This window comes from Scyliorhinus torazame, chromosome 14, assembly GCF_047496885.1.
Source record: "Scyliorhinus torazame isolate Kashiwa2021f chromosome 14, sScyTor2.1, whole genome shotgun sequence".
Classification (NCBI taxonomy): Eukaryota; Metazoa; Chordata; class Chondrichthyes; order Carcharhiniformes; family Scyliorhinidae; genus Scyliorhinus; species Scyliorhinus torazame.
In genome coordinates, this window is record NC_092720.1 from 144,462,373 (window position 1) to 144,487,889 (window position 25,517).

The following is a 25,517-nucleotide window of genomic DNA, read 5'->3' on the forward strand; positions in this document are numbered from 1 at the left end:
TACAGGTCCCCATAGAAATCCCTAAATACCTCATTTATTTTAACCGCACTCCGCACCGTATTCCCCCCCCCCCATCCCTGATTCCTCCAATCTCCCTTGCCGCCTCCCTCTTACGTAGCTGATGCGCCAGCATCCGACTCGCCTTCTCCCCATACTCATACACTGCCCCCTGCATTTTCCTCCACTGCGCCTCTGCCTTCCCCGTGGTCAATAAATCAAATTCCGTTTGGAGGTTCCGTCGCTCCCTCAGCAGCCCATCTTCGGGGGCCTCTGCATAGCTCCTGTCCACCCTTACTATCTCCCCCACCAACCTTTCCCTCGCCATCCTCTCCTCTCCCTGTGAGGCCTAATTGAGATTAGCTCTCCCCTAACCACCGCCTTCAGAGCCTCCCAAACCACACCCACCTGCACCTCCCCATTACCATTGGCCTCTATGTATCTCTGAATGCACCCCCGGACCCGCCCACAAACCTCCTCATCCGCCAACAGTCCCACATCCAGGCGCCACAGCGGGCGCTGGTCCCTCTCCTCCCCCAACCCCAACTCCACCCTGTGCGGGACGTGGTCCAAAATCGCTATAGCCGAATATTTTGTTCCCTCCACTCTTGGGACCAGTGCCCTACTCATCACAGAGAAGTCTATCCGTGAATAGGCCTTGTGTACATGGGAGAAAAAAGAGAACTCTCTGGCCCCCGGCCTGGCAAACCTCCACGGATCCACTTCCCCCATCTGGTCCATAAAACCCCTTAGCACTTTGGTCGCAGCTGGCCTCTTACCCGTCCTTGAACTGGATCGGTCCAATGCTGGGTCCAGTACCGTATTAAAGTCCCCCCCCCCCCCCCCCCATTATCAAGCTCCCCGCTTCCAGATCCGGGATCCGACTCAACATGCGCTTCATAAACCCTGCATCGTCCCAATTCGGGGCATACACATTCACCAGTACCACCCGGGTCCCCTGCAAACTACCACTGACCATCACGTATCGACCACCATTATCCGCCACAATATTCAGCGCCTGGAATGACACCTGCTTCCCCACTAGTATTGCAACCCCTCTGTTCTTCGCATCCAGCCCTGAATGAAACACCTGTCCTACCCATCCCTTTCTCAGCCTGATCTGATCTGCCACCTTCAAGTGCGTCTCCGGAAGCATAACAACGTCTGCCTTCAGTCCCTTTAAGTGCGTGAACACCCGGGCCCTTTTGATCGGTCCATTTAGGCCCCTCACATTCCATGTTATCAGCCGGATCAGGAAGCTACTCACCCCCCCCCCCCCATGCCAATTAGCCATCCCCTTTCTTAGGCCTGCCACGTGCCCACACTCCAGTCCCCCAGGCGGCGAACCCCCGCCCCGACTCTCCCTTTTACCTCCAGCTCCCCTTCCGTCAGTACAGCAGCAACCCAGTCCTCCCCCGCCACCCCCCCCCCCCTCCCCAGCTAGACCACCGTCTAGCCCCCTTGCTCCCCCCATTGCACTCCCATAGGTCAGCTGACTCCTGCAGACCACGGCAGCTCCCATCTTTGCCAACGGCCCCCCATGTGGAATCCCCATCCCCTCTGTCCCCCCCCTTTCAGGCCGATGTAAGCACCCCTCCAACACCGCCCCTCCCCTCAGGCCCCCCCCCCCCCCCTCCCCCTTCCTCAGCACGGGAAAAATCCCACGTTTTCCACCTTGGCCGCCCCTGCCCCCTATGGCGCAGCTCCTTCTACAACCTCACCGCAGTTCCCCACGACCCAGGGCCTCCTGCACCCCCCCCCCCTCCTTCGCACACGGGGACCGGCCCCTACAAAACAGTACCGATGCCCACAGACCCACAAAACCCACATATCACATCCACTCACCCCTTCCCACTCCCCAGCTTTCCCACACAATAACGAAAAAACAAACCCAACCCCACATGAAACCCTTAGTTTGAGTCCAACTTCTCGTTTTGTATAAAGGTCCACGGCTCATCCGGCGTATCAAAATAATGGTGGCGATCTTGAAACGTGACCCACAGTCGCGCTGGCTGCAATAGCCCAAACTTCACCCCCTTTCGGTGGAGCACCGCCTTGGCCCGGTTGAATCCAGCCCTCTTCTTAGCCACTCTAGTCTTGATATATACGGATCTCCCACCTGCTGCTCCGTTCCTTCTTCACCCATCTCAGGACGCACTCCCTGTCTATGAAGCGGTGAAACCTCACCACTGCAGCCCTTGGCGGCTCATTGGCTTTAGGCCTCCTTGCCAGGACTCTGTGAGCCCCATCCAGGTCCAAGGAAGGCTCCCGCGCCCATTAACGTGTTCAGCATTGCGGCTACATGTGCCCCCACGTCGGACCTTGCCACCCCTTCAGGGAGAACCAGAATCCGGAGATTCGTCCTCCTCGACCTATTCTCCAGGTCCTCGAACTTTTCCTTCCACTTTGTGTGCAGCGCCTCGTGTGCCTCCACTTTCACCGCCAGGCCCAGAATCTCGTCCTCATTTTCAGAGGCTTTCTGCTGCACCTCTCGGATCGCCGCCCCTTGGACCTTCTGGGTCTCCACCAGCTTTTCTATCGACGCCTTCATTGGGGCCAGCATTTCTGCTTTCAGCTCCGCAAAGCAGCTTTTCAGGAACTCCTGCTGCTCCCGCGACCATTGCGCCCACGCCGCCTGGTCTCCACCCGCCGCCATCTTACTTTTCCACACCCGCTCTCCTCTTTTTTAATCGCTCCACTCCTGGTCCACTCCATACAAGTGGAGGTGACTTGATAGAGGTGTACAAGGTAATGAGAGGCATGGATAAAGTGGATAGCCAGAGACTTTTCCCCAGGGTGGAAACGGCTGTCACGAGGGGACATAATTTTAAGGTGATTGGAGGAAGGTATGGGGAGATGTCAGAGGTAGGTTCTTTGCACTGAGAGTGGTGGGTGTGTGGAATGCACTGCCAGCAGAGGTGGTGGAGTCAGAGTCATTAGGGACATTTAAGCGACTCTTAGACAGGCACATGGACGGCAGTAAATTGAAGGGGTGTAGGTTAGGTTGATCTTAGATTAGGATAAATGGTCAGCACAACATCGTGGGCTGAAGGGCCTGTACTGTGCTGTACTGTTCTATGTTCTAATTATAGCAGTGAGGAGGGATGGCATGATGGAAGGTTTATCAAATGAGTTAATATGGCCTGGAACTGACGAATAAAAATGAGGTCTGGTTTAGCTTAAGTGGACTCGAAACAACTACTCGAAGGTAAATCAGTGGCGGGTATCCGTGGAAGAGATAGAGAGCTCAGAACAACTATGTTCCCTTGAAAAAAACAGCTTTGGGGGTCTGAAAAGGAAGTAGAAACAGACACCTTAATGTATTTTAAAATGTTGTGAACTAAATATGTTGTAACCTACAAGACCATGGGCCAAGAGCTGGAAAGTGGAATTTGGCTAGGTCGTCGACCACTACAGATGTAATATGAACCTAGAAATTAGTAAGCAGTTCAGCCTTTCGAGCCTGCTCCGCCATTCAATCAGATCATGGCTGATGTCTTCCTGATCTCACCTCTCCACCTGTTGCCCATATCTCTTTAACCTGTTTTTTAAACCTGAAATATATCTATCTCCTTCGTGAAACCATTTAGTGATTCAGATGCCACCACACTGTGGGGCGGCGAGTTCTACAAATTCACCACACTCTTAAGAGAAGTGGTTGCCCCTCATCTCAGTTCAAAATCTACCATCTCTCAACCTATATCTGTGACCTCTCGTTCTAGATTGCCTCATAAGGTGGAACATTTGGTCTACGTTTACTTTATCAATCCCATTTAGTATTTTATGCACCCCGATTACATCCTTCTAAACTCGAGCGAGTATAAGCCTAAACGATTTAATCTCTCCTCATACGTCAACACTTTCATCCCCGGTATCAATCTGGTGAACCTCCTCCGAACTGCCTTCAATGCCACCACATCCGTCGTCAAATAAGGAGACCAAAACTGGGCACAATACTCCAGATGTGACCTCCCCTATACAATTGCAACAACACTTCTCCACTTTTCTACCCCAGTCCTTTTGCAATACACAATAAAATTCCATTTGCCTTTTTTATTAATTGCTGTACCTGCATACCAACTTTCTGCGATTCATGAACAAAGACACCCAGATCCCCCTCCCCAGAAACATTTTGAAGCTGCATTCCATTTAGTTAATAATCTGCCTTTCTATTTTTCGGCCACAATGGATAACCTCACATTAAACTCCATCTGCCAAATTTTGGCCCATTCTCCTAGCCTATCTATATCTGTCTTTAAACTCTTTATCTCCTCTTCACTATATTAGTATCATCCACAAATTTTACTGTGTCACACTGTTCATATGGTGTTAAATACTAAATTTGTTCTGTGGCAGCACTTAGAAATTGTCAGCTCAGGAATCTGAATGAACTAGTTCGCTCGGTGACAGCTTGAAGAGCTGCGGTTACAGTCTGATGCACATCCACTATAAAATATGTTGTTGCTTGGCCAATATATTTTTGATAATGATCTGTCTTGTAAAAGGAATTCTCGTAGCACAACAATTTTCCTTAGTGGCGAATGATGCCTCTCAGCATTCACTGCACAGGGATCTATGGCACCCTTCGCATGCAAGAGAGTTTGGATTAAATATGGTAAACAATTGTCATAGCATGGCTTTAAATTATGCAATTCTATTTATTATCCTATTTTGCAATTTTCTCTGTAGTAACGTAACATACAGATATTTGGTGAATTGATGTCTATCCCTTGAATTCTACCTCTCTGCTTTTCATTTTGATTGCATTAATGATACTGTGGCTTGCTCATGGAACATGCATTCATCCCTCCTTGTTCAGTCTTGCCTTTCAGCCTACAGCGCCTGGTGTGTTTTTTCATGCTATTTGCTTTTTTGTTCCTTTGACCCTTATTGACATTGCTAATTCTCTTCATGCACTGCTGTTGGAGGCTGCAAAACGCTAAGTAGGAGATCTGGGCTATGGACTCCAGGAAAGATAAAAAGAAAAAGAATGAACTACAATCACCACAATCACAGAGTGTAGAACACTAAGAATCCCTGTGTAATTTTGTCACAAACCAAGTCTGCCGCTGGGGTTGTACAGGATTAAATATACATAAGAGCAGAAAATAAAAAATATTTCAGTTTGGCTGACTTAAGTGACTATATGAGACTTAAATGAGAGGGAACTATGGCGCAGTGCTGTTGGCCCGTTGAGAATATTACACTCTCGATGCCCCTGACTCCTTCACGTGCGGGAAGTGTGTCCAGCTGCAGCTCCTGTTAGACCGCATGACGGCTCTGGAGCTGCAGATGGACTCACTTTGGAGCATCCGCGATGCTGAGGAGGTCGTGGATAGCGCGTTAGCGAATTGGTCACACCGCAGTTGAGGATTGCTGAGGGAGAAGGGGAATGGGTGACCAAAAGGCAGAGAAAGAGCAGGAAGGCAGTGCAGGTGTCCCCTGCGGTCATCTCCCTCCAAAACAGGTATACCGTTTTGGATACTGTTGGGCGAGATGACTCACCAGGGGAAGGCAGTAGTAGCCAGGCTCATGGCACCGTGGCTGGCTTTGCTGCACAGAAGGGCGGGAAAAAGACTGGCAGGGCTATAGTCATAGGGGATTCAATCGTAAGGGGAGTAGACAGGCAATTCTGTGGTTGAAAACGAGACTCCAGAATGGTATGTTGCCTTCCAGGTGCACGGGTCAGCGATGTCTCAGGTAGGCTGCAGGACATACTGAAGGGGGAGGGTGAACAGCCAGTTGTCGTGGTGCATATAGGCACCAACGATATAGGTAAAAAACGGGATGAGGTCCTACAAGCAGATTTAGGGAGTTAGGAGCCAAATTAAAAAGTCGGAGCTTTTCTCAGGATTTTAATCTCAGGATTGCTACCAGTGCCACGTGGTAGTCAGAGTAGAAATGAAAGACTAGGCAGGATGAATGCGTGTCTTGAGAGATGGTGCAGGAGGGAGGGGTTCAGATTTTTGGGACATTGGGACCGGTTCTGGGGATGGTGGGACCATTACAAATCGGATGGTCTACACCTGGTCAGGACTGGAACCAATGTCCCTGGGGGTGCTTTTGCTCACGCTGTTGGGGAGGGTTTAAACTAATGTGACAGGGGGATGGGAACCAAATGAGGAGGTTAGTGGACAGTAAGGAGGTAGTAACTAAAGCCTGTAAGGAACTAGATCATGAAGTCAGCATGACTAAGGGGAAGAGTAGGCAGGGAGCAGATTATGAACGCAAAGGGACTGGTGGTCTGAGGTGCATTTGTTTTAATGCAAGAAGTGTAGCAGGTAAGGCAGATGAACTTAGGGCTTGGATTAATACCTGGGAATATGATGTTATTGTTATTACTGAGACTTGGTTGAGGGAAGGGCATGATTGGCAACTAAATATCCCAGGATATCGATGCTTCAGGCGGGATAGGGAGGGAGGTAAAAGGGGTGGAGGAGAGGTTACGATAGTCCCCATTCCACAAAATATGACACAGTGTATGGAAAGGCTCAGTAAACCAAGGTCCACCACTAAGAAAACAAAAAGGGACGGTCAATAGAGAATTAAAGGTGCTATATTTAAATGCGCGCAGTGTACGGAACAAGGTAGATGAGCTTGTGGCCCAGATTGTGACTGGCAGGTATGATGTGGTAGGCATCACAGAGACGTGGTTGCAGGGGGTTCAGGACTGGCATTTAAACATCCAGGGATTCACAACCTATCGAAAAGACAGAGAGGTGGGCAGAGGTTAATTAGGAATGAAATTAAATCAATAGCACTAAACGACATAGGGTCAGATGATGTGGAGTCTGTGTGGGTAGAGTTGAGGAACCACAAAGGCAAAAAACCCATAATGGGAGTTATGTACAGGCCTCCGAACAGTGGTCAGGACCAGGGGCACAAAATGCACCACGAAATAAAAAGTGCATGTCAGAAAGGCAAGGTCACAGTGATCATGGGGGACTTCAGTATGCAGGTGGACAGGGTAAATAATGCTGCCAGTGGACCCAACATAGAACATAGAACAATACAGCGCAGTACAGGCCCTTCGGCCCACGATGTTGCACCGAAACAAAAGCCATCTAACCTACACTATGCCATTATCATCCATATGTTTATCCAATAAACTTTTAAATGCCCTCAATGTTGGCGAGTTCACTACTGTTGCCGGTAGGGCATTCCACGGCCTCACTACTCTTTGCGTAAAGAACCTACCTCTGACCTCTGTCCTATATCTATTACCCCTCAGTTTAAAGCTATGTCCCCTCGTGCCAGCCATATCCATCCGCGGGAGAAGGCTCTCCCTGTCCACCCTATCCAACCCCCTGATCATTTCCCAAGGAAAGGGAATTCATTGAATGTTTACAGGAGGGCTTTTTGGAACAGCTTGTGATGGAGCCCACGAGGGGACAGGCCATTCTGGACTTAGTGTTATGTAATGAGCCAGACTTGATTAAAGATCTTAAAGTAAGGGAACACATAGGAGGCAGTGATCATAATATGGTAGAATTCAATCTCCAATTTGAAAGAAAGAAGGTAGAATCAGATGTAAAGGTGTTACAGTTAAATAAAGGTAACTACAGGGGCATGAGGGAGGAACTGACGAAAATCGACTGGGAGCAGAGCCTAGTGGGAAAGTCAGTAGAACAGCAATGGCAGGAGTTTCTGGGAGTAATTGAGGACACAGTACAGAGGTTCATCCCAAAGAAAAGAAAGATTATCAGAGGGGGGATTAGGCAGCCATGGCTGACAAAGGAAGTTAGGGAATGCATCAAAGCAAAAGAGAAAGCCTATAATGTGGCAAAGTGTAGTGGGAAGTCAGAAGATTGGGAAGGCTACAAAAACAAACAGAGGATAACAAAGAGAGAAATAAGGAAAGAGAGGATCAAATATGAAGGTAGGCTAGCCAGTAACATTAGGAATGATAGTAAAAGTTTCTTTAAATACATTAAAAACAAACGGGAGGCAAAAGTAGACATTGGGCCGCTCCAAAATGACGCTGGTAATCTAGTGATGGGAGACAAGGAAATAGCTGAGGAACTAAATAAGTACTTTGCGTCAGTCTTCACAGTAGAAGACATGAGTAATATCCCAACAATTCAGGAGAGTCAGGGGACAGAGTTGAATATGGTAGCCATCACAAAGGAGAAAGTGCTAGAGAAACTAAGAGGTCTAAAAATTGATAAATCTCCGGGCCCAGGTGGGCTACATCCTAGAGTTCTAAAGGAGATAGCTGAAGAAATAGTGGAGGCGTTAGTTATGATCTTTCAAAAGTCACTGGAGTCAGGGAAAGTCCCAGAGGATTGGAAAATCGCTGTTGTAACCCCCCTGTTCAAGAAGGGAAGAAGGAAAAAGATGGAAAATTATAGGCCAATTAGCCTAACCTCGGTTGTTGGCAAGATTCTAGAATCCATTGTTAAGGATGAGATTTCTAAATTCTTGGAAGTGCAGGGTCGGATTAGGACAAGTCAGCATGGATTTAGTAAGGGGAGGTCGTGCTTGACAAATCTGTTAGAGTTCTTTGAAGATATAACAAATAGGTTAGACCAAGGAGAGCCAATGGATGTTATCTACCGTGACTTCCAAAAGGCCTTTGATAAGGTGCCTCACGGGAGACTGCTGAGTAAAATAAGGGCCCATGGTATTCGAGGCAAGGTACTAACATGGATTGACGATTGGCTGTCAGGCAGAAGGCAGAGAGTTGGGATAAAAGGTTCTTTTTCGGAATGGCAACTGGTGACGAGTGGTGTCCCGCAGGGTTCAGTGTTGGGGCCACAGCTGTTCTCTTTATATATTAACGATCTAGATGACGGGACTGGGGGCATTCTGGCTAAGTTTGCCGATGATACAAAGATAGGTGGAGGGACAGGTAGTATGGAGGAGGTGGGGAGGCTGCAGAAAGATTTAGACAGTTTAGGAGAGTGGTCCAAGAAATGGCTGATGAAATTCAACGTGGGCAAGTGCAAGGCCTTGCACTTTGGAAAAAAGAATAGAGGCGTGGACTATTTTCTAAACGGTGACAAAATTGATAATGCTGAAGTGCAAAGGGACTTGGGAGTCCTAGTCCAGGATTCTCTAAAGGTAAACTTGCAGGTTGAGTCCGTAATTAAGAAAGCAAATGCAATGTTGTCATTTATCTCAAGAGGTTTGGAATATAAAAGCAGGGATGTACTTCTGAAGCTTTATAAAGCATTAAATAGGCCCCATTTAGAATACTGTGAGCAATTTTGGGCCCCACACCTCAGGAAGGACATACTGGCACTGGAGCGGGTCCAGCGGAGATTCACACGGATAATCCCAGGAATGGTAGGCGTAACACACGATGAACGTCTGAGGATCCTGGGATTATATTCATTGGAGTTTAGGAGGTTGAGGGGAGATCTAATAGAAACTTACAAGATAATGAATAGCTTAGATAGGGTGGACGGGAAGTTGTTTCCATTAGCAGGGGAGACTAGGAACCGGGAGCACAGCCTTAGAATAAAAGGGAGTCACTTTGGAACAGAGATGAGGAGAAATTTCTTCAGCCAGAGAGTGGTGGGTCTGTGGAATTCATTGCCACAGAGGGCGGCGGAGGCCGGGACGTTGAGTGTCTTTAAGACAGAAGTTGATAAATTCTTGATTTCTCGAGGAATTAAGGGCTATGGAGAGAGAGCGGGTAAATGGAGTTGAAATCAGCCATGATTGAATGGTGGAGTGGACGCGATGGGCCGAATGGCCTTACTTCCGCTCCTATGTTTTATGGTCTTATGGACATGTCCCTGTGAAAATGAAGGATAGAAATGGCAAGATTCTGGAACCATGGATGACGGGTGAAATTGTGAGACTAGCTAAGAGGAAAATGGAAGCATACATAAGGTCTAGGCGACTGAAGACAGACAAAGCTTTGGAAGAATATCGGGAATGTAGGACCAATCTGAAACGAGGAATCAAGAGGGCTAAAAGGGGTCATGAAATATCTTTAGCAAACAGGGTTAAGGAAAATCCCAAAGCCTTTTATTCATATATAAGGAGCAAGAAGGTAACTAGAGAAAGGGTTGGCCCACTCAAGGACAAAGGAGGAAAGTTATGCGTGGAGTCAGAGAAAATGGGTGAGATTCTTAACGAGTACTTTGCATCGGTATTCACTGAGGAGAGGGACATGACGGATGTTGAGATTAGGGATAGATGTTTGATTACTCTAGGTCAAGTCGGTATAAGGAGGGAGGATGTGTTGGGTATTCCAAAGGCATTAAGGTGGACAAGTCCCCAGGTCCGGATGGGATCTATCCCAGGTTACTGAGGGAAATGAGAGAGGAAATAACTGGGGCCTTAACAGGTATTTTTGCAGCATCCTTGAACACGGGTGAGGTACCGGAGGACTGTAGTATTGCTAATGTTGTTCCCTTGTTTAAGAAGGGTAGCAGGGATAATCCAGGTAATTATAGACCGGTGAGCCTGACGTCAGTGGTAGGGAAGCTGCTGGAGAAGATACTGTGGGATAGGATCTATTCCCATTTGGAAGAAAATGGGCTTATCAGTGATAGGCAACATAGTTTTGTGCAGGGAAGGTCATGTCTTACCAACTTAATAGAATTCTTTGAGGAAGTGACAAAGTTGATTGATGAGGGAAGAGCTCATATACATGGACTTCAGTAAGGCATTTGATAAGGTTCCCCATGATAGGCTTATGGAGAATGTGAAATCTCATGGGGTCCAGGGTGTACTAGCTAGATGGATAAAGAACTGGCTGGGCAACAGGAGACAGAGAGTAGCAGTGGAAGGGAGTTTCTCAAAATGGAGAACTGTGACTAGTGGTGTTCCACAGGAATCCGTGCTGGGACCACTGTTGTTTGTGATATACATAAATGATCTGGAGGAAGGTAGAGATGGTCTGATTAACAAGTTTGCAGGTGACACTAAGATTGGTGGAGTAGCAGATAGTGAAGGAGACTGTCAGAAAATGCAGCAGAATATCGATAAATTGGAGAGTTGGGCGGAGAAATGGCAGATGGCGTTCACTCCGGGCAAATGCGAGGTGATGCATTTTGGAAGATCCAATTCAAGAGCGAACTATATGGTAAATGAAAAAGCCCTGGGGAAAATTGATGTACAGAGAGATCTGGGTGTTCAGGTCCATTGTACCCTGAAGGTGGCTGCGCAGCTCGATAGTGGTCAATAAGGCATATGGCATGCTTTCCTTCATCGGAAGGGGTATTGAATACAAGAGTTGGCAGGTCATGTTACAGTTGTATAAGACTTTGGTTCGGCCACGTTTGGAATACTGCGTACAGTTCTGGTCACCACATTACCAAAAGGATGTGGATGCTTTGGAGAAGGTGCAGAGGAGGTTCACCAGGATGTTGCCTGGTATGGAGGGCGCTAGCTATGAAGAGAGGTTGAGTAGATTAGGATTATTTTCATTAGAAAGACAGAGGTTGAGGGGGGCCTCATTGAGGTCTACAAAATCATGAGAGGTATAGACACGATGGATAGCAAGAAGCTTTTTCCCAGAGTGGGGGACTCAATTACTAGGGGTCACGAGTTCAAGGTGAGAGGGGAAAATTTTGTGGAAGATATACGTGGAAAGTTCTTTACGCAGAGGGTGGTGGGTGCCTGGCGAAGGTGGTAGAGGCGGGCACGATTGCGTCATTTAAGATGTATCTAGACAGGGAGCAGAGGGATACAGATCCTTAGAAAATAGGTGACAGTTTTACATAGAGGATCTGGATCGGCGCAGGCTTGAAGGGCCGAAGGGCCTGTTCCTGTGCTGTAATTTTTCTTTGTTCTATAATGGTTTCAGCCCAGGATGAATTCAGTAAAACATTATTTTTCACAGATCTAGAAAGTTAAAACTCAAGCTGAGTTAACTGAGTTGATTAACTATCCCTTTGGTAAGTCTGTAAATTTCTTAATTGTTTTCATTTGTTTCAGGTACTTTTGGGCGTATCTTTCATGGGATTTTAGTTGATGAAAAAGACCCAAGTAAAGAGAAGTACGTTTTTGCGAAAGCAGTCAAAGGTAAGCAGATCATATATAATTACATAGAACGTGCAGCCCACCAATAGACCATGCAATCTAATCTTTCCTGATAAGTCTTGTTCTGCTGTCATCCTTACAAAATATTTTTTGCACACGTTACGACGCCCTGGGCTAGGGCGTGGTCAATTCCAGTCCCCTTTGACCTGGAGTTGCAACACAAGTGAAGTAACCATTAATTCTTATAAAAATACCCAAGGTCTTTGGTCCTTGGCTACCTGATAATTACAGTCACCAAGTTTGTAAATGTAAACACAGTTACTGTTTATTTATAACAAGAACTATAATTAAAGATGCAGCAAATACAACTGAACAAAGAAAAGTATATCTAAGGAACAGGCCCTTCAGCCCTTCAAGCCGACGCCGACTATGCTGCTTGTCTGACCAAAAACCTTCTACACTTTCAGGATCCTTATCCCTCTATTCCCATCCTATTCACGTATTTGTCAAGATGCCCCTTAAACGTCGCAATCGTCCCTGCTTCCACCACCTCCTCCGGCAGTGAGTTCCAGGCACCAACTATTCTCTGTGTAAAAATCCTCCCTCACACATCTCCTCTAAACTTTACCCCTCGCACCTTAAACCTATGTCCCATAGTAATTTTCCACCTTGGGAAAAAGCTTCTGACTATCCACTCTGTCCATGCCCCTCATAATTTTGTAGACTTCTATCAGGTGAGAACAAACTGAGTTTATCCAACTTCTCCTCATAGCTACTGCTCTCCATGCCAGGCAGCATCCTGGTAAACACCCTGTACCCTCTCCAAAGCCTCCACATCCTTCGGGCAGTGTGGCGACCAGGATTGAACACGATATTCCAAGTGTGTCCTAACTAAGGTTCTATACAGCTGTAGCATGACTTGCCATTTTTGATACTCAGCGCCCTGGCCGATGAAAGCAAGCATGCCGTACGCTTTCTTAACTACCTTCTCCACCTGCGTTGCTACTTTCAGTGACCTGTGGATCTGTACACCCAGATGTCTCTGCCTGTCAGTATTCTTAAGGGTTCTGTCGTTTACCACCTGTATTAGACTTCCAAAATGCATGACCTCACATTTGTCTGGATTAAACTCCATCTGCCATCTCTCCGCCCAAGTCTCCCACCGAATCCCACCGATCTATATCCGGCTGTATCCTCTGACATTCCTCATCGTTATTCACAATTCCACCTACCTTTGTGTCATAGACAAACTGACTAATCAGACCAGTTACATTTCCCTCCAAATCATTTGTATATACTACAAACATTAAAGATCCCAGCACTGATCCCTGCAGAACACCACTAGTCACTGCCCTCCTTTCAGAAAAGGTCCCTTCCACTGCTTCCCTTTATCCTCTATAACTTAGCCAGTTCTGTATCCATCTTGCCAGCTCACTTATGATCCCATGTGACTTCACCTTCTGTCCCAGCCTGCCATGAGGACCTTGTCAAAGGCCTTATTGAAGTCCATGTGGACAACAACCATTGCCCGATCTTCATCAATCACCTTTGTGACTTCCTCAAAAAACTCGATCAAGTTCGTGAGACACGACCTCCATGCTGCTAAGACAGCTGGCTTGTAATGCAAAACAAGAGTAGCAGCGCGGGTTCAATTCCCTATGACACAAAACCATGCTGCTTCTCGCTAATACGTCCACCTGTTTCCAAATGGGAGTACATTCTGTCTCGAAGAATCCTCTCCAATAATTTCCCTACCACTGGCATAAGGCTCACTTGCCTGTAATTTTCTGGATTATCCTTGTTACCCTTAAACAAAGGAACAACATTTGCTATTAGCTGTAACTGGTTAAGTATTATTTACATACACCAGGCAAACAAACAGAGGTGAAGAGGAGTGAAAAAAATACGTGCTAGTCTTTGTTTCTTGTTGTTGTTTCTTGCACACTTTCTTTCAAACCAGGCTTCCAGGCAGAGAGTTCTGCTTTCCAGTCTGTAATGGTTTTCACTGTTGATTCATTTCGGTCTGTGCCATTTCAGAAATACAGCAGCTTTCCTGGAGAAAATAATATGAGGGAGAGAGGAGAGGTCCTTTACCCTGGGTGTCCAGGGACCTGACTCTACTTTCCTTAGGTCTCTGGAAATCAACCCACTCAGGCAAGATCCAATCACCACCCGTTACCCGGTAGAATATGGCCTTTTATAATAATAATCACTTATTGTCATAAGTAGGCTTCAATGAAGTTACTGTGAAAAGACCCGAGTCACCACATTCCGTATAAACTAAAATCTTCTGCACTTCCTGGGTCTGTATCCCTCTATTCCCATCCTATTCCTGTATTTGTCAAGGTGCCTCTTAAACGTCACTATCGTCTCTGTGAGAGGGGCAAGGTTTAGAGTAGATGTACGAGGCAAGTTTTTTACGCAGAAGGTAGTGGGTGCCTGGAACTCGCTACCGCTCCGGGAGGTGGTGGAAGCAGGGACGATAGTGACATTTAAGGGGCATCTTGACAAATACATGAATAGGCTGGGAATAGAGGGATACGGACTCAGGAAGTGTAGAAGATTGTAGTTTAGTCGGGCAGCATGGTCGGCACGGGCTTGGAGGGCCGAAGGGCCTGTTCCTGTGCTGTACATTTCTTTGTTCTTTGTTGTTTGTATTGGCCACCAGCCAATCAATCGATCCAAGTCCCACCCCACCACTCCGGGTCTGAGTTCTGTTGTCCAAAGCAGGCACCGTGAGCAGCGTCTGCATGGTCTCGCCAATGTACCACGCTTCGGGACATCCTTTCCTGCAGCGTATGAGGTAGACAATGTTGGCCGAGTCGCACGAGTATGTACCGCGTACCTGGTGGGTGGTGTTCTCATGTGTAATGGTGGTATCCATGTCGATGATCTGGCACGTCTTGCAGAGATTGCCATGGCAGGGTTGTGTGGTGTCGTGGTCACTGTTCTGAAGACTGGGTAGTTTGCTGCAAACTGTGGTTTGGTTTGAGGTTGCGCGGTTGTTTGAAGGCAAGTAGTGGTAGCAAGAAAACGCACCGACCTCCTCAGAAGACAAACATGGGACACAACCGACAGAATACCCTTCGTCGTCCAGTACTTCCCCGGAGCGGGGAAACTACGACATCTTCTTCAGAGCCTTCAACACGTCATCGATGAAGATGAACATCTTGCCAAGGTCATCCCCACACCCCCACTACCCCATCTCTGGATCTGTAAAGATTTAATCACCTGCTAATGCTCGTATTCCAAGCACTGTCTGACATCTTTGAATCTGTCTATATATATGTTTCTGGAACATACCACTTCATTCACCTGAGGAAGGAGCAGCGCTCCGAAAGCCAGTGACATTGAAACAAACCTGTTGGACTTTAACCTGGTGTTGTAAGACTTCTTACTGTATTAAACTAGTATGGCAGGGGGATGGGAGCCAGAATGTTAGCTTAGAAGGTGTCATAGCTGAAGGGGAATTAGAGAACAAAAATAAGACAACAACAGTACCCTCAGGCAGAGCAAAAAAGGTGATAAGTGTGAAAAGGGAGCCGGTCAATGCAGGACTGAGGGTGTTGTACCTAAATGCGAACAGTATACGGAACAAGGGAAATGAGCTTGTTGTGCACATTGACATTGGCCATAATGATGTTGTGGGCACCACGGAGACGTGGCTGCAAGGGCATCAGGGCTGGGATCTAAATATAAAAGGATATGCGTCCTATCGAATGGACAGGCAGATGGGCAAAGGGGGCGGAGTTGCATTGTTTGCAAGAAATTAACTTAAATGAATAGCAAGGAGCGATATAGGATCAGAAGGCATAGACTCTCTGTGGCTAAAGTTGAGGAATCGCAAAGGTAAAACGACCCTGATGGGAGTAATGTACAGGCCCCCTAGCAGTAGTCAGGATGTGGGGCAGAAAATAAATCAAGAGATAGAAAAGACATGTAAAAAAGGCAATATTACAATCATCATGGGGGACTTCAATATGCAGGTGGACTGGGAAAGGCAGGTTGGTCGTGGATCCCAAGAAAAGGAATTTGTTGGCGTCTAGGATTTTTTGGGGGAGCAGCTTGTGACAGCCTACTAGGGAACAGGCAATTCTGGATTTGGTGATGTGTAACGAGGCAGACTTGATTAGGGAACCTAAGGTGATGGAACCCTTAGGGAGCAGTGACCACATTATGATAGACTTTACCCTGCAGTTTGAGAGGGAGAAGCTGCAATCAGATGTCACGGCATTACAACTAAATAGGCTAACTAAAAGACATGAGGGAGGAGCCAGCCAGAGTTGATTGGAAAAGGAACCTAGCGGTGTAGACCGTGGAACAGCAATGGCAGCGTTTTTTGGGGGTTATTCAGGAGGCACAACAGAAATTCATCCCAAGCAGGAGGAAACATGCTGAGGGAAGGATGAGGCATCCATGGCTGACGAGTGAAGTCAACAACATCATAAAAGAAAAAGCATACAAAGTGGCGAGCATTAATGGGAAGCTAGAGGATTGGGAAGCCTTTAAAAGCAAGCAGAGGACAACTAAAAAATCAAATGAGGCGGCGAAGATGAAATATGAGTGCAAGGTAGCTAATAATATAAAAAAAAATAAGAGCTTTTTTTCAATATATAAAAGGTAAGAGAGAGGCAAAAATAGACATTGGACCACTGGAAAATGTGGATGGAGAAATAATAATAGGAATCAAAAAAATGGAAAATAAACTGAACAGTTACTTTGTATCAGTTTTCACGGTGAAAGACACCAGTGGGACGTCGGAGCTCCAGGAGAATCGGGGCAGAGGTGAGTGTAGTGGCCGTCACTAAGGAGACGGTTCTGGGGAAACTGAAAGGTCTGAAGGTGGATAAATCACCTGGACCAGATGGACTACACCCAGAGATAGCTGAGGAGAGGTTGGAGGCATTGGTGGTGATCTTTCAGGAATCACTGGAGACCGGGAGGGTCCCAGAGGATTGGATAGTGGCTAATGTAACACCACTGTTTAAGAAGGGAGGGAGGCAGAATACGGAAATTATAGGTTGGTTAGCCTCGCTTTGGTCATCGGTAAGATTTTAGAGTCTGTTATTAAAGGTGAAATCGCGGAGTACTTGGAAGTGCATGGTAAATTAGGACTGAGTCAGCACGGCTTTGTCAAGGGGAGGTCACGTCTGACAAATTTGTTGGAGTTCTTTGAAGAAGTAACAACAAAGTTAGACAAAGGCGAACCAGTGGACGTGATTTATTTAGATTTCCAGAAGGCCTTTGACAAGATGCCATATATGAGGTTGTTTTAAGAGCCCCTGGTGTTCAGGGTAAGATCCTGACATGGATAGAGGATTGGCTGACTGGCAGAAGGCAGAGTGGGGATAAAGGGGTCTTTTTCAGGATGGCAGCCGGTGACTAGTGGTGTGCCTTGGGGGTCTGTGTTGGGACCACAACTTTTCACAATATACATTAATGATCTGGAAGAAGGAACTGAAGGCACTGTTGCTAAGTTTGCAGATGATACAAAGATCTGAAGGGGGACAGGTGGTATTGAGGAAGCTGTGGGGCTACAGAAGGACTTGGACAGGCTAGGAGAGAGGGCAAAGAAGTGGCAGATGGAATACATTGTGGAAAACCTTGAGGTTGTGCACTTTGGAAGGAGGATTGTAGGCAAAGACTGTTTTCGAAATGAAGAAATGCTTAGAAAATTAGGATCACAAAGGGACTTGGGAGACCTTGTTCAAGATTCTCTTAAGGTTAACGTGCAGGTTCAGTCAGCAGTTAGGAAGGCAAATGCAATGTTAGCATTCATGTCAAGAGGGCTAGAATACAAGAGCATGGATGTACTTCTGAGGCTGTATAAGGCTCTGGTCAGACCACATTTGTAGTATTGTGTGCAGTTTTGGGACCCGTATCTAAGAAAGGATGTGCTGGCCTTGGAAAGGGTCCACAGGAAGTTCACAAGAATGATCCCTGGAATGAAGAGCTTGTCGTATGAGGAACGGTTGAGGACTCTGGGTCTGTACTCTTTGGCGTTTAGAGGAATGAGGGGGAATCTTATTGAAACTTGCAGGATACTGCGAGGCCTGGATAGAGTGGACATGGAGAGGTTGTTTCTCTTTGTAGGAAAAACTGGAACCAGCGGACACAATCTCAGACTAAAGGGACGATCCTTTAAAACAGAGATGAGTTGATGACGCAAATCATCGTGAATGACTGTGATTTAGTGGCCATTACTGAAACATGGTTAAAGGATGGTCACGACTGGGAGTTAAATATCCAAGGGTATCAAACTATTCGGAAGGACAGAATGGATGGTAAGGGAGGTGGTGTAGCTCTGTTATTTAAGTATGACAACCGGGCAATAGTAAGGGATGACATCGGTGCTATGGAGGATAAGGTTGAATCCATTTGGGTGGAAATCAGGAATAGTAAGGCGAAAAAGTCACTGATGGGAGTAGTCTATAGGCCACCAAATACTAACATTCTGGTGGGGCAGGCAATAAACAAAGAAATAACGGATGCAAGTAGAAATGGTACAGCAGTTATCATGGGGGATTTTAATCTACATGTCGATTGGTTTAACCAGGTCGGTCAAGGCAGCCTTGAGGAGGAGTTTATAGAATGTATCCGTGATAGTTTTGTAGAACAGTATGTAATGGAATCTACGAGGGAACAAACGGTCCTAGATCTGGTCCTGTATAATGAGACAGGATTGATTAATGATCTCGTAGTTAGGGATCCTCTCGGAAGGAGCGATCACAAAATGGTGGAATTTAAAATACAGATGGAGGGTGAGGAGGTGAAAACAAACACTCGTGTTTTGTGCTGAAACAAAGGAGATTACAATGGGATGAGAGAAAAGTGAGCTAAGGTAGACTGGGAGCAAAGACTTTATGGTGAAACAGTTGAGGAACAGTGGAGAACCTTCAAAGCAATTTTTCACAGTGCTCAGCAAAGGTTTATACCAACAAATAGGAAGGATGGTAGAAAAAGGGAAAATCGACCGTGGATATAAAACAACAAAGAACAAAGAAATGTACAGCACAGGAACAGGCCCTTCGGCCCTCCAAGCCCGTGCCGACCATGCTGCCCGACTAAACTACAATCTTCTACACTTCCTGGGTCCGTATCCCTCTCTTCCCATCCTATTCATGTATTTGTCAAGATGCCCTTAAATGTCACTATCGTCCCTGCTTCCACCACCTCCTCCGGTAGCGAGTTCCAGGCACCCACTACCCTCTGCGTAAAAAACTTGCCTCGTACATCTACTCTAAACCTTGCCCCTCTCACCTTAAACCTATGCCCCCTAGTAATTGACCTCTCTACCCTGGGGAAAAGCCTCTGACTATCCACTCTGTCTATGCCCCTCATAATTTTGTAGACCTCTATCAGGTCGCCCCTCAACCTCCTTCGTTCCAGTGAGAACAAACCGAGTTTATTCAATCGCTCCTCATAGCTAATGCCCTCCATACCAGGCAACATTCTGGTAAATCTCTTCTGCACCCTCTCTAAAGCCTCCACATCCTTCTGGTAGTGTGGCGACCAGAATTGAACACTATACTCCAAGTGTGGCCTAACTAAGGTTCTATACAGCTGCAACATGACTTGCCAATTCTTATACTCAATGCCCCGGCCAATGAAGGCAAGCATGCCGTATGCCTTCTTGACTACCTTCTCCACCTGTGTTGAAAGCAATGACCTGTGGACCTGTACTCCTAGATCTCTTTGACTTTCAATACTCTTGAGGGTTCTACCATTCACTGTATATTCCCTACCTGCATTAGACCTTCCAAAATGCATTACCTCACATTTGTCCGGATTAAACTCCATCTGCCATCTCTCTGCCCAAGTCTCCAAACAATCTAAATCCTGCTGTATCCTCCGACAGTCCTCATCGCTATCCGCAATTCCACCAACCTTTGTGTCGTCTGCAAACTTACTAATCAGACCAGTTACATTTTCTTCCAAATCATTTATATATACTACAAAGAGCAAAGGTCCCAGCACTGATCCCTGTGGAACACCACTGGTCACAGCCCTCCAATGAGAAAAGCATCCTTCCATTGCTACTCTCTGCCTTCTCTGGCCTAGCCAGTTCTGTATCCACCTTGCCAGCTCACCCCTGATCCCGTGTGACTTCACCTTTTGTACTAGTCTACCATGAGGGACCTTGTCAAAATATCTAAGGAAATAAGGGAGAGTATCAAATTGAAGGAAAAAGCATACAAAGTGGCAAAGATTAGTGGGAGACAAGAGGACTGGGAAATCTTTAGGAGGTAACAGAAAGCAACTAAAAAAGCTATAAAGAAGAGTAAGATAGATTATGAGAGTAAACCTGCTCAGAATATAAAAACAGATAGTAAATGTTTCTACAAATATGTAAAACAAAAAAGAGTGGCTAAGGTAGATATTGGTCCTTTAGAGGATGAGAAGGGAGATTTAATAACGGGAGATGAGGAAATGGCTGAGGAACTGAACAGGTTTTTTGGGTCGGTCTTCACAGTGGAAGACACAAATAACATGCCAGTGACTGATAGAAATGAGACTATGACAGGTGAGGACCTTGAAATGATTGTTATAACTAAGGATGTAGTGATGGGCAAGCTAATGGGGCAAAAGGTAGACAAGTCTCCTGGCCCTGATGGAATGCATCCCAGCGTGCTAAAAGAGATGGCTAGGGAAATTGCAAATGCACTAGTGATAATTTATCAAAATTCACTCAACTCTGGGGTGGTCCTGGCGGATTGGAAAGCAAACGTGACACCACTGTTTAAAAAAGGAGGTAGGCAGAAAGCGGGTAATTATCGGCCAGTGAGCTTAACTTCGGTAGTAGGGAAGATGCTGGAATCAATCATCAAGGAAGAAATAGCGAGACATCTGGATGGAAATTATCCCATTGGGCAGACGCAGCATGGGCGCATAAAGGGCAGGTCGTGCCTAACTAATTTAGTGGAATTTTTTGAGGACATTGCCAGTGCGGTAGATAACAGGGAGCCAATGGATGTGGTATATCTGGATTTCCAGAAAGCCTTTGACAAGGTGCCACACAAAAGGTTGCTGCATAAGATAAAGATGCATGGCATTAAGGGTAAAGTAGTAGCATGGATAGAGGATTGGTTAATTAATAGAAAGCAAAGAGTGGGGATTAATGGGTGTTTCTCTGGTTGGCAATCAGTAGCTAGTGATGTCCCTCAGGGATCAGTGTTGGGCCCACAATTGTTCACAATTTACATAGATGATTTGGAGTTGGGGACCAAGGGCAATGTGTCCAAGTTTTCAGACGACACTAAGATGAGTGGTAAAGCAACAAGTGCAGAGTATACTGGACGTCTGCAGAGGGATTTGGATAGGTTAAGTGAATGGGCAAGGGTCTGGCAGATGGAATACAATGTTGACAAATGTGAGGTTATCCATTTTGGTAGGAATATCAGCAAAAGGGATGATTATTATTTAAATGATAAAATATTAAAACATGCTGCCGTGCAGAGAGACCTGGGTGTGCTAGTGCATGAGTCGCAAAAAGTTGGTTTACAGGTGCAACAGGTGATTAAGAAGGCAAATGGAATTTTGTCCTTCATTGCTAGAGGGATGGGGTTTAAGACTAGGGAGGTTGTGCTGCAATTGTATAAGGTGTTAGTGAGGCCACACTTGGAGTATTGTGTTCCGTTTTATAGAACATTACATAGAACATTACAGCGCAGTACAGGCCCTTCAGCCCTCGATGTTTCTCACCTTACCTGAGAAAGGACGCTGGAGGGTATGCAGAGGAGATTCACTAGGTTAATCCCAGAGTTGAAGGGGTTGGATTACGAGGAGAGGTTGAGTAGACTGGGACTTGTAGCCACCTGGGTTGGCCAATTCCCAACGTAAAATGGAGAACAGCAAAGGCTGAAGGGAAATTCAGCCAACACAGGCAGAAACTAGCAGGTGCTAGTTACTGTGTAGTAAACTCTGCAAAAGCCCAGACAGCATCGATACCAGCAACCATCTGCACAATAATGTAGCGGCCATCTACATACTAATGAGCGATCCTCGGGAACAATTGAAACATTTAAGGTAATCAAAGCCAAGCCAAACTCCTCGGCGCCAGCAGGAACCAACATAAAAGAGGTTAACGGACACTTAAAGACCGCCCATCGATCAGGGAACCGCCACAGTATTGAAGAAATCGAACCAAGCGATTGGAGCGAAGTCCAATCACTTGAAACCAGGTACGGGGTCCGCCCCGAAAGGCGGGAAGCCCCTGGGGACTATAAAGTAAAGCCCCCAAGTTCAAATAGTCCTTCTTGACAGGGTCACTCAGCAACGCGAACCAACCCTTGACAGTGACCTGTCCAGCTGCCGCCAAAGAACGTAAGTCTCAAGTCAACGCTCGCTACGCGATAGGCGCTCCTAGCTACCAGTCCATACCAGCTTTTGAATCCTGCAGACCCAGAACCCGAACGAAAGGCCATTTGTTCCCCTGACCTGGTGGGCCAGTCCGAAGCTAAGTATTGGCCTGTTTGTGATAGAAATAGCTTAGAAAGTAGAGGTTATGCATGAGTAGATTTGACTGTGTAAATAAATGTGCTTTGATTTGAATCTTACTAATTGGTGTACTGATTATTGATCATTACTTGAACTTGAACCTCAAGGCGGTATCATAAAGATACCTGGCGACTCTAGAGCAAAGGTTATATAACAGAGCCAATTGAACCAACCAAAAATTAGCAACATATTACTGGCGACATCCTGACAGGACCCGATCTAGAAGTGGCTTAACCACTCCGGGAGAACCCAAAATTTGAATTAGAAATCCAATTGGGAACAGAAAAACCACAAGTATTCAAGCAGTTCTGATCAATCCTCATAATTCGGAAGTGTGTTAAATGCATGCGTAACTAACAGGGCGATAAGGTAATACTGATAGATTTTTGTTGCGACAAAACTGTCGGGAGTTTGTATTCCGGAAAATAGCAAAAGCCTTACCCGTAATTGCAGCACCGCCTTAATACCCCTGGTTCCAAATTTTAAAAGAAACATTCAGATAAGAAAGATGGCAATGCAGGCAATGCAACGCCTCATGAACCCCGAAGAATTTGTGGTCGCAGTGACCAGCAGCAGTAGAGTAGGACAGTGTCCCGTTTGGGAAGAGGAAATCAGAAAGTACCTCAAAGGGAAAGGATGGCCCCTTTGGAGCGAATTCTGTAACAATGAGTAACGGGTCCCGGGAGTATAGGACATACTTGGTGGGAAAACCTGAGCGAGATTCACAGGAAGAGCTTTGCAGAGGCAGTGTAGTTACCTGAAGGCAGCGTTAAGAGCCCTCCATGCTGCCACCACGGAGCAAAGACAAGCTCATTAGGCCACGTAAAGTGCCGGAAGCAGATTGCAGAACTGCAATCTCTGCTTTCAGTTCAAAAAGGATTCCAGAAAACCTTTGGATCTCAGCTAGATGAGGAAGACGGCCCTGATTGGGAAGAATTGAGTGAGACAGCGTAGAGATATGTTCAGGGAACATGTGCGCAGGGAAAGCCCCAGAAGAGAAAAGCGCCCCAACCCCCCACAGAGCAGATAGTTCAGGCTCCAATGAACCCAGTCACCACCCACCGCACAGCCGCATCGGATGACACGGAATTTCTGTAACACCACCCCCTTAACAGTAACCCAATTACGGGACGCGTGCAATAAAATCAAACCGTTCCTCCCCACCTCAGACCCCCACCACTTCTTTGCCAGTGTAAAACAGCAGGCGACCATGTACGGCCTGGATGAGCGAGAGCACGTAAAGCTCACAGTTTTGAGTTTAGACCCTTCGGTCGTAGCAGCCCTTCCCGACCCACTGAATGTAGGAGGAGGCACCCTTGCAGAAATGCATACTGCGATCCTAGATGCGATCGGGTATAACGGGTAACCCCGTGCAGGCCTCAAGTGCAGGCAAAAGAAAACCGAGCACCCCACAGCGTTTGCTGGACGCCTGTGGATCCATTTCGCAGCAGTTTTCGGAGACTTAGACCGCGCCCATTTGTCCCCAGACAACATGGCCAAATGGACCCGCACCCTTATCTCCCATGCCACAGAAGCAGGACAAAAAACTTGTGCAAATTATGATCCCTCAGAGGAGGCTCATAATGAGAGATGGGTTGTAAAAAGATTGTCCCTCGCCTGGGAGCAATCTGTTCAAAACAAACGCACGAATACAAATCCCGAAGAACAGCAGGCAGAAGCAGACATACACGCAGTTAAGGCACACCAGAACCCCGCATGGGTAAATGAAGGCAAGAACAGCCCCCCACAAAAGTCACAGGTGTGTTACAACTGTGAACAGTTGGGACACTTTGCAAGAGAATGCAATGCCCCACAAAAGCTACAGCGAGCCCAGCAGACAGGCACTCTAAATAAAACCAGGACAAAGCCAATACATAGCATTAGCACCCATTCAGATCAGACGGACCTGAACGGAACGGACCAATGGTGTTCGGGCTCCCCCAGTTGGGTCTGCGACACCCTTTGGGATAGGTCCGGCCGACCAGTAGTTGCAGCAAAGATACGGGGACAGTCCATCAAGTTTCTCTGGGACACAGGAGCTCACCATAGGAGAATCTGCAAACAAGATTAGCGCAGTAGGCGAATTTTGGTTTGACCCGACTACAATTAGCACGGACAAGCAGGTTAGGGCAGTTTTACAAGAGAAAAGGACAGCATTCGCGACCCACAAACACGACTGTGGCCGGATGACTGGTTCAGTACAAATCACAGGACCTGACCCTAGACCCCAAAAGCAATATGGATTTCCCCAAGAGGCAGAGGGAGAAATCGCAAAAGTTATCGACAGCTTATTAGAGCAGGGCGTACTCCGATCAGTAGCCTCCACTAATAATGCCCCGATTTGGCCAGTGAGAAAGCCGGATAGATCATGGCGACTGACCATCGATTGCCGGGAACTCAACAAAGTCACCCCCGCAGCAGCGCCCACGGTAGCCACAAGTCCCGAGACCATGCTCAAACAGGGACTCAACTCGCAATTCTTTACGGTTTTGGACATCAGTAATGGATTCTGGTCCATTCCATTGGACCAGAGGAATTTTGGCGGGAGCAGAGTGCAGGGGCCTGTCGGGAGGTGAGTTTTTGATTTAAAAACAATTACCTTACAGGTGCAGTCCTCAGAATTTCGGCGGGAGCAGAGTGCAGGGGCCTGTCGGGAGGTGAGTTTTTGATTTAAAAACAATCACCTTACAGGAGCAGTCCTCAGAATCTCGGCGGGAGCAGAGTGCAGGGGCCTGTCGGGAGGTGAGTTTTTGATTCAAAAACACTTGCCTTACAGGAGCAGTCCTTAGAATCTTGGCGGGAGCAGAGTGCAGGGGCCTGCCGGGAGGTGAGTTTTTGATTTTAAAACACTTGCCTGGTCCCGATTCTGTTCTTTTCTGTGTTTTTTTTTAATATAAGGCGGGAACCGGAAGTTCGGCCCGAGTACTTCTGAGAAGGATCCCCCCCCCCCCCCCCCCCGCAAACCAATAAATTCTGGTGGAGAGGAAACCCGAGACACTACACGTGTAGTGTCTCCCACCCGCCCTCCTCCTCTAACCTAATAATAAGACCCATTGGTGTGAGGTAAGGGCCATATTATATTG

At 46.8% G+C, this 25,517-nt stretch overlaps 1 protein-coding gene across 2 annotated transcripts in view; it reads left to right on the plus strand.

The window, feature by feature from the left end:
- The window catches only part of ryk (receptor like tyrosine kinase), a 492,414-nt gene that overhangs the window by 253,544 nt on the left and 213,353 nt on the right, over positions 1–25,517 (plus strand). For both annotated transcript variants that reach the window (XM_072474977.1, XM_072474976.1), the window contains one exon: positions 11,893–11,979. In XM_072474977.1, the coding sequence (XP_072331078.1) occupies positions 11,893–11,979 (87 nt within the window). The remainder of the gene's footprint in view (positions 1–11,892; positions 11,980–25,517) is intronic.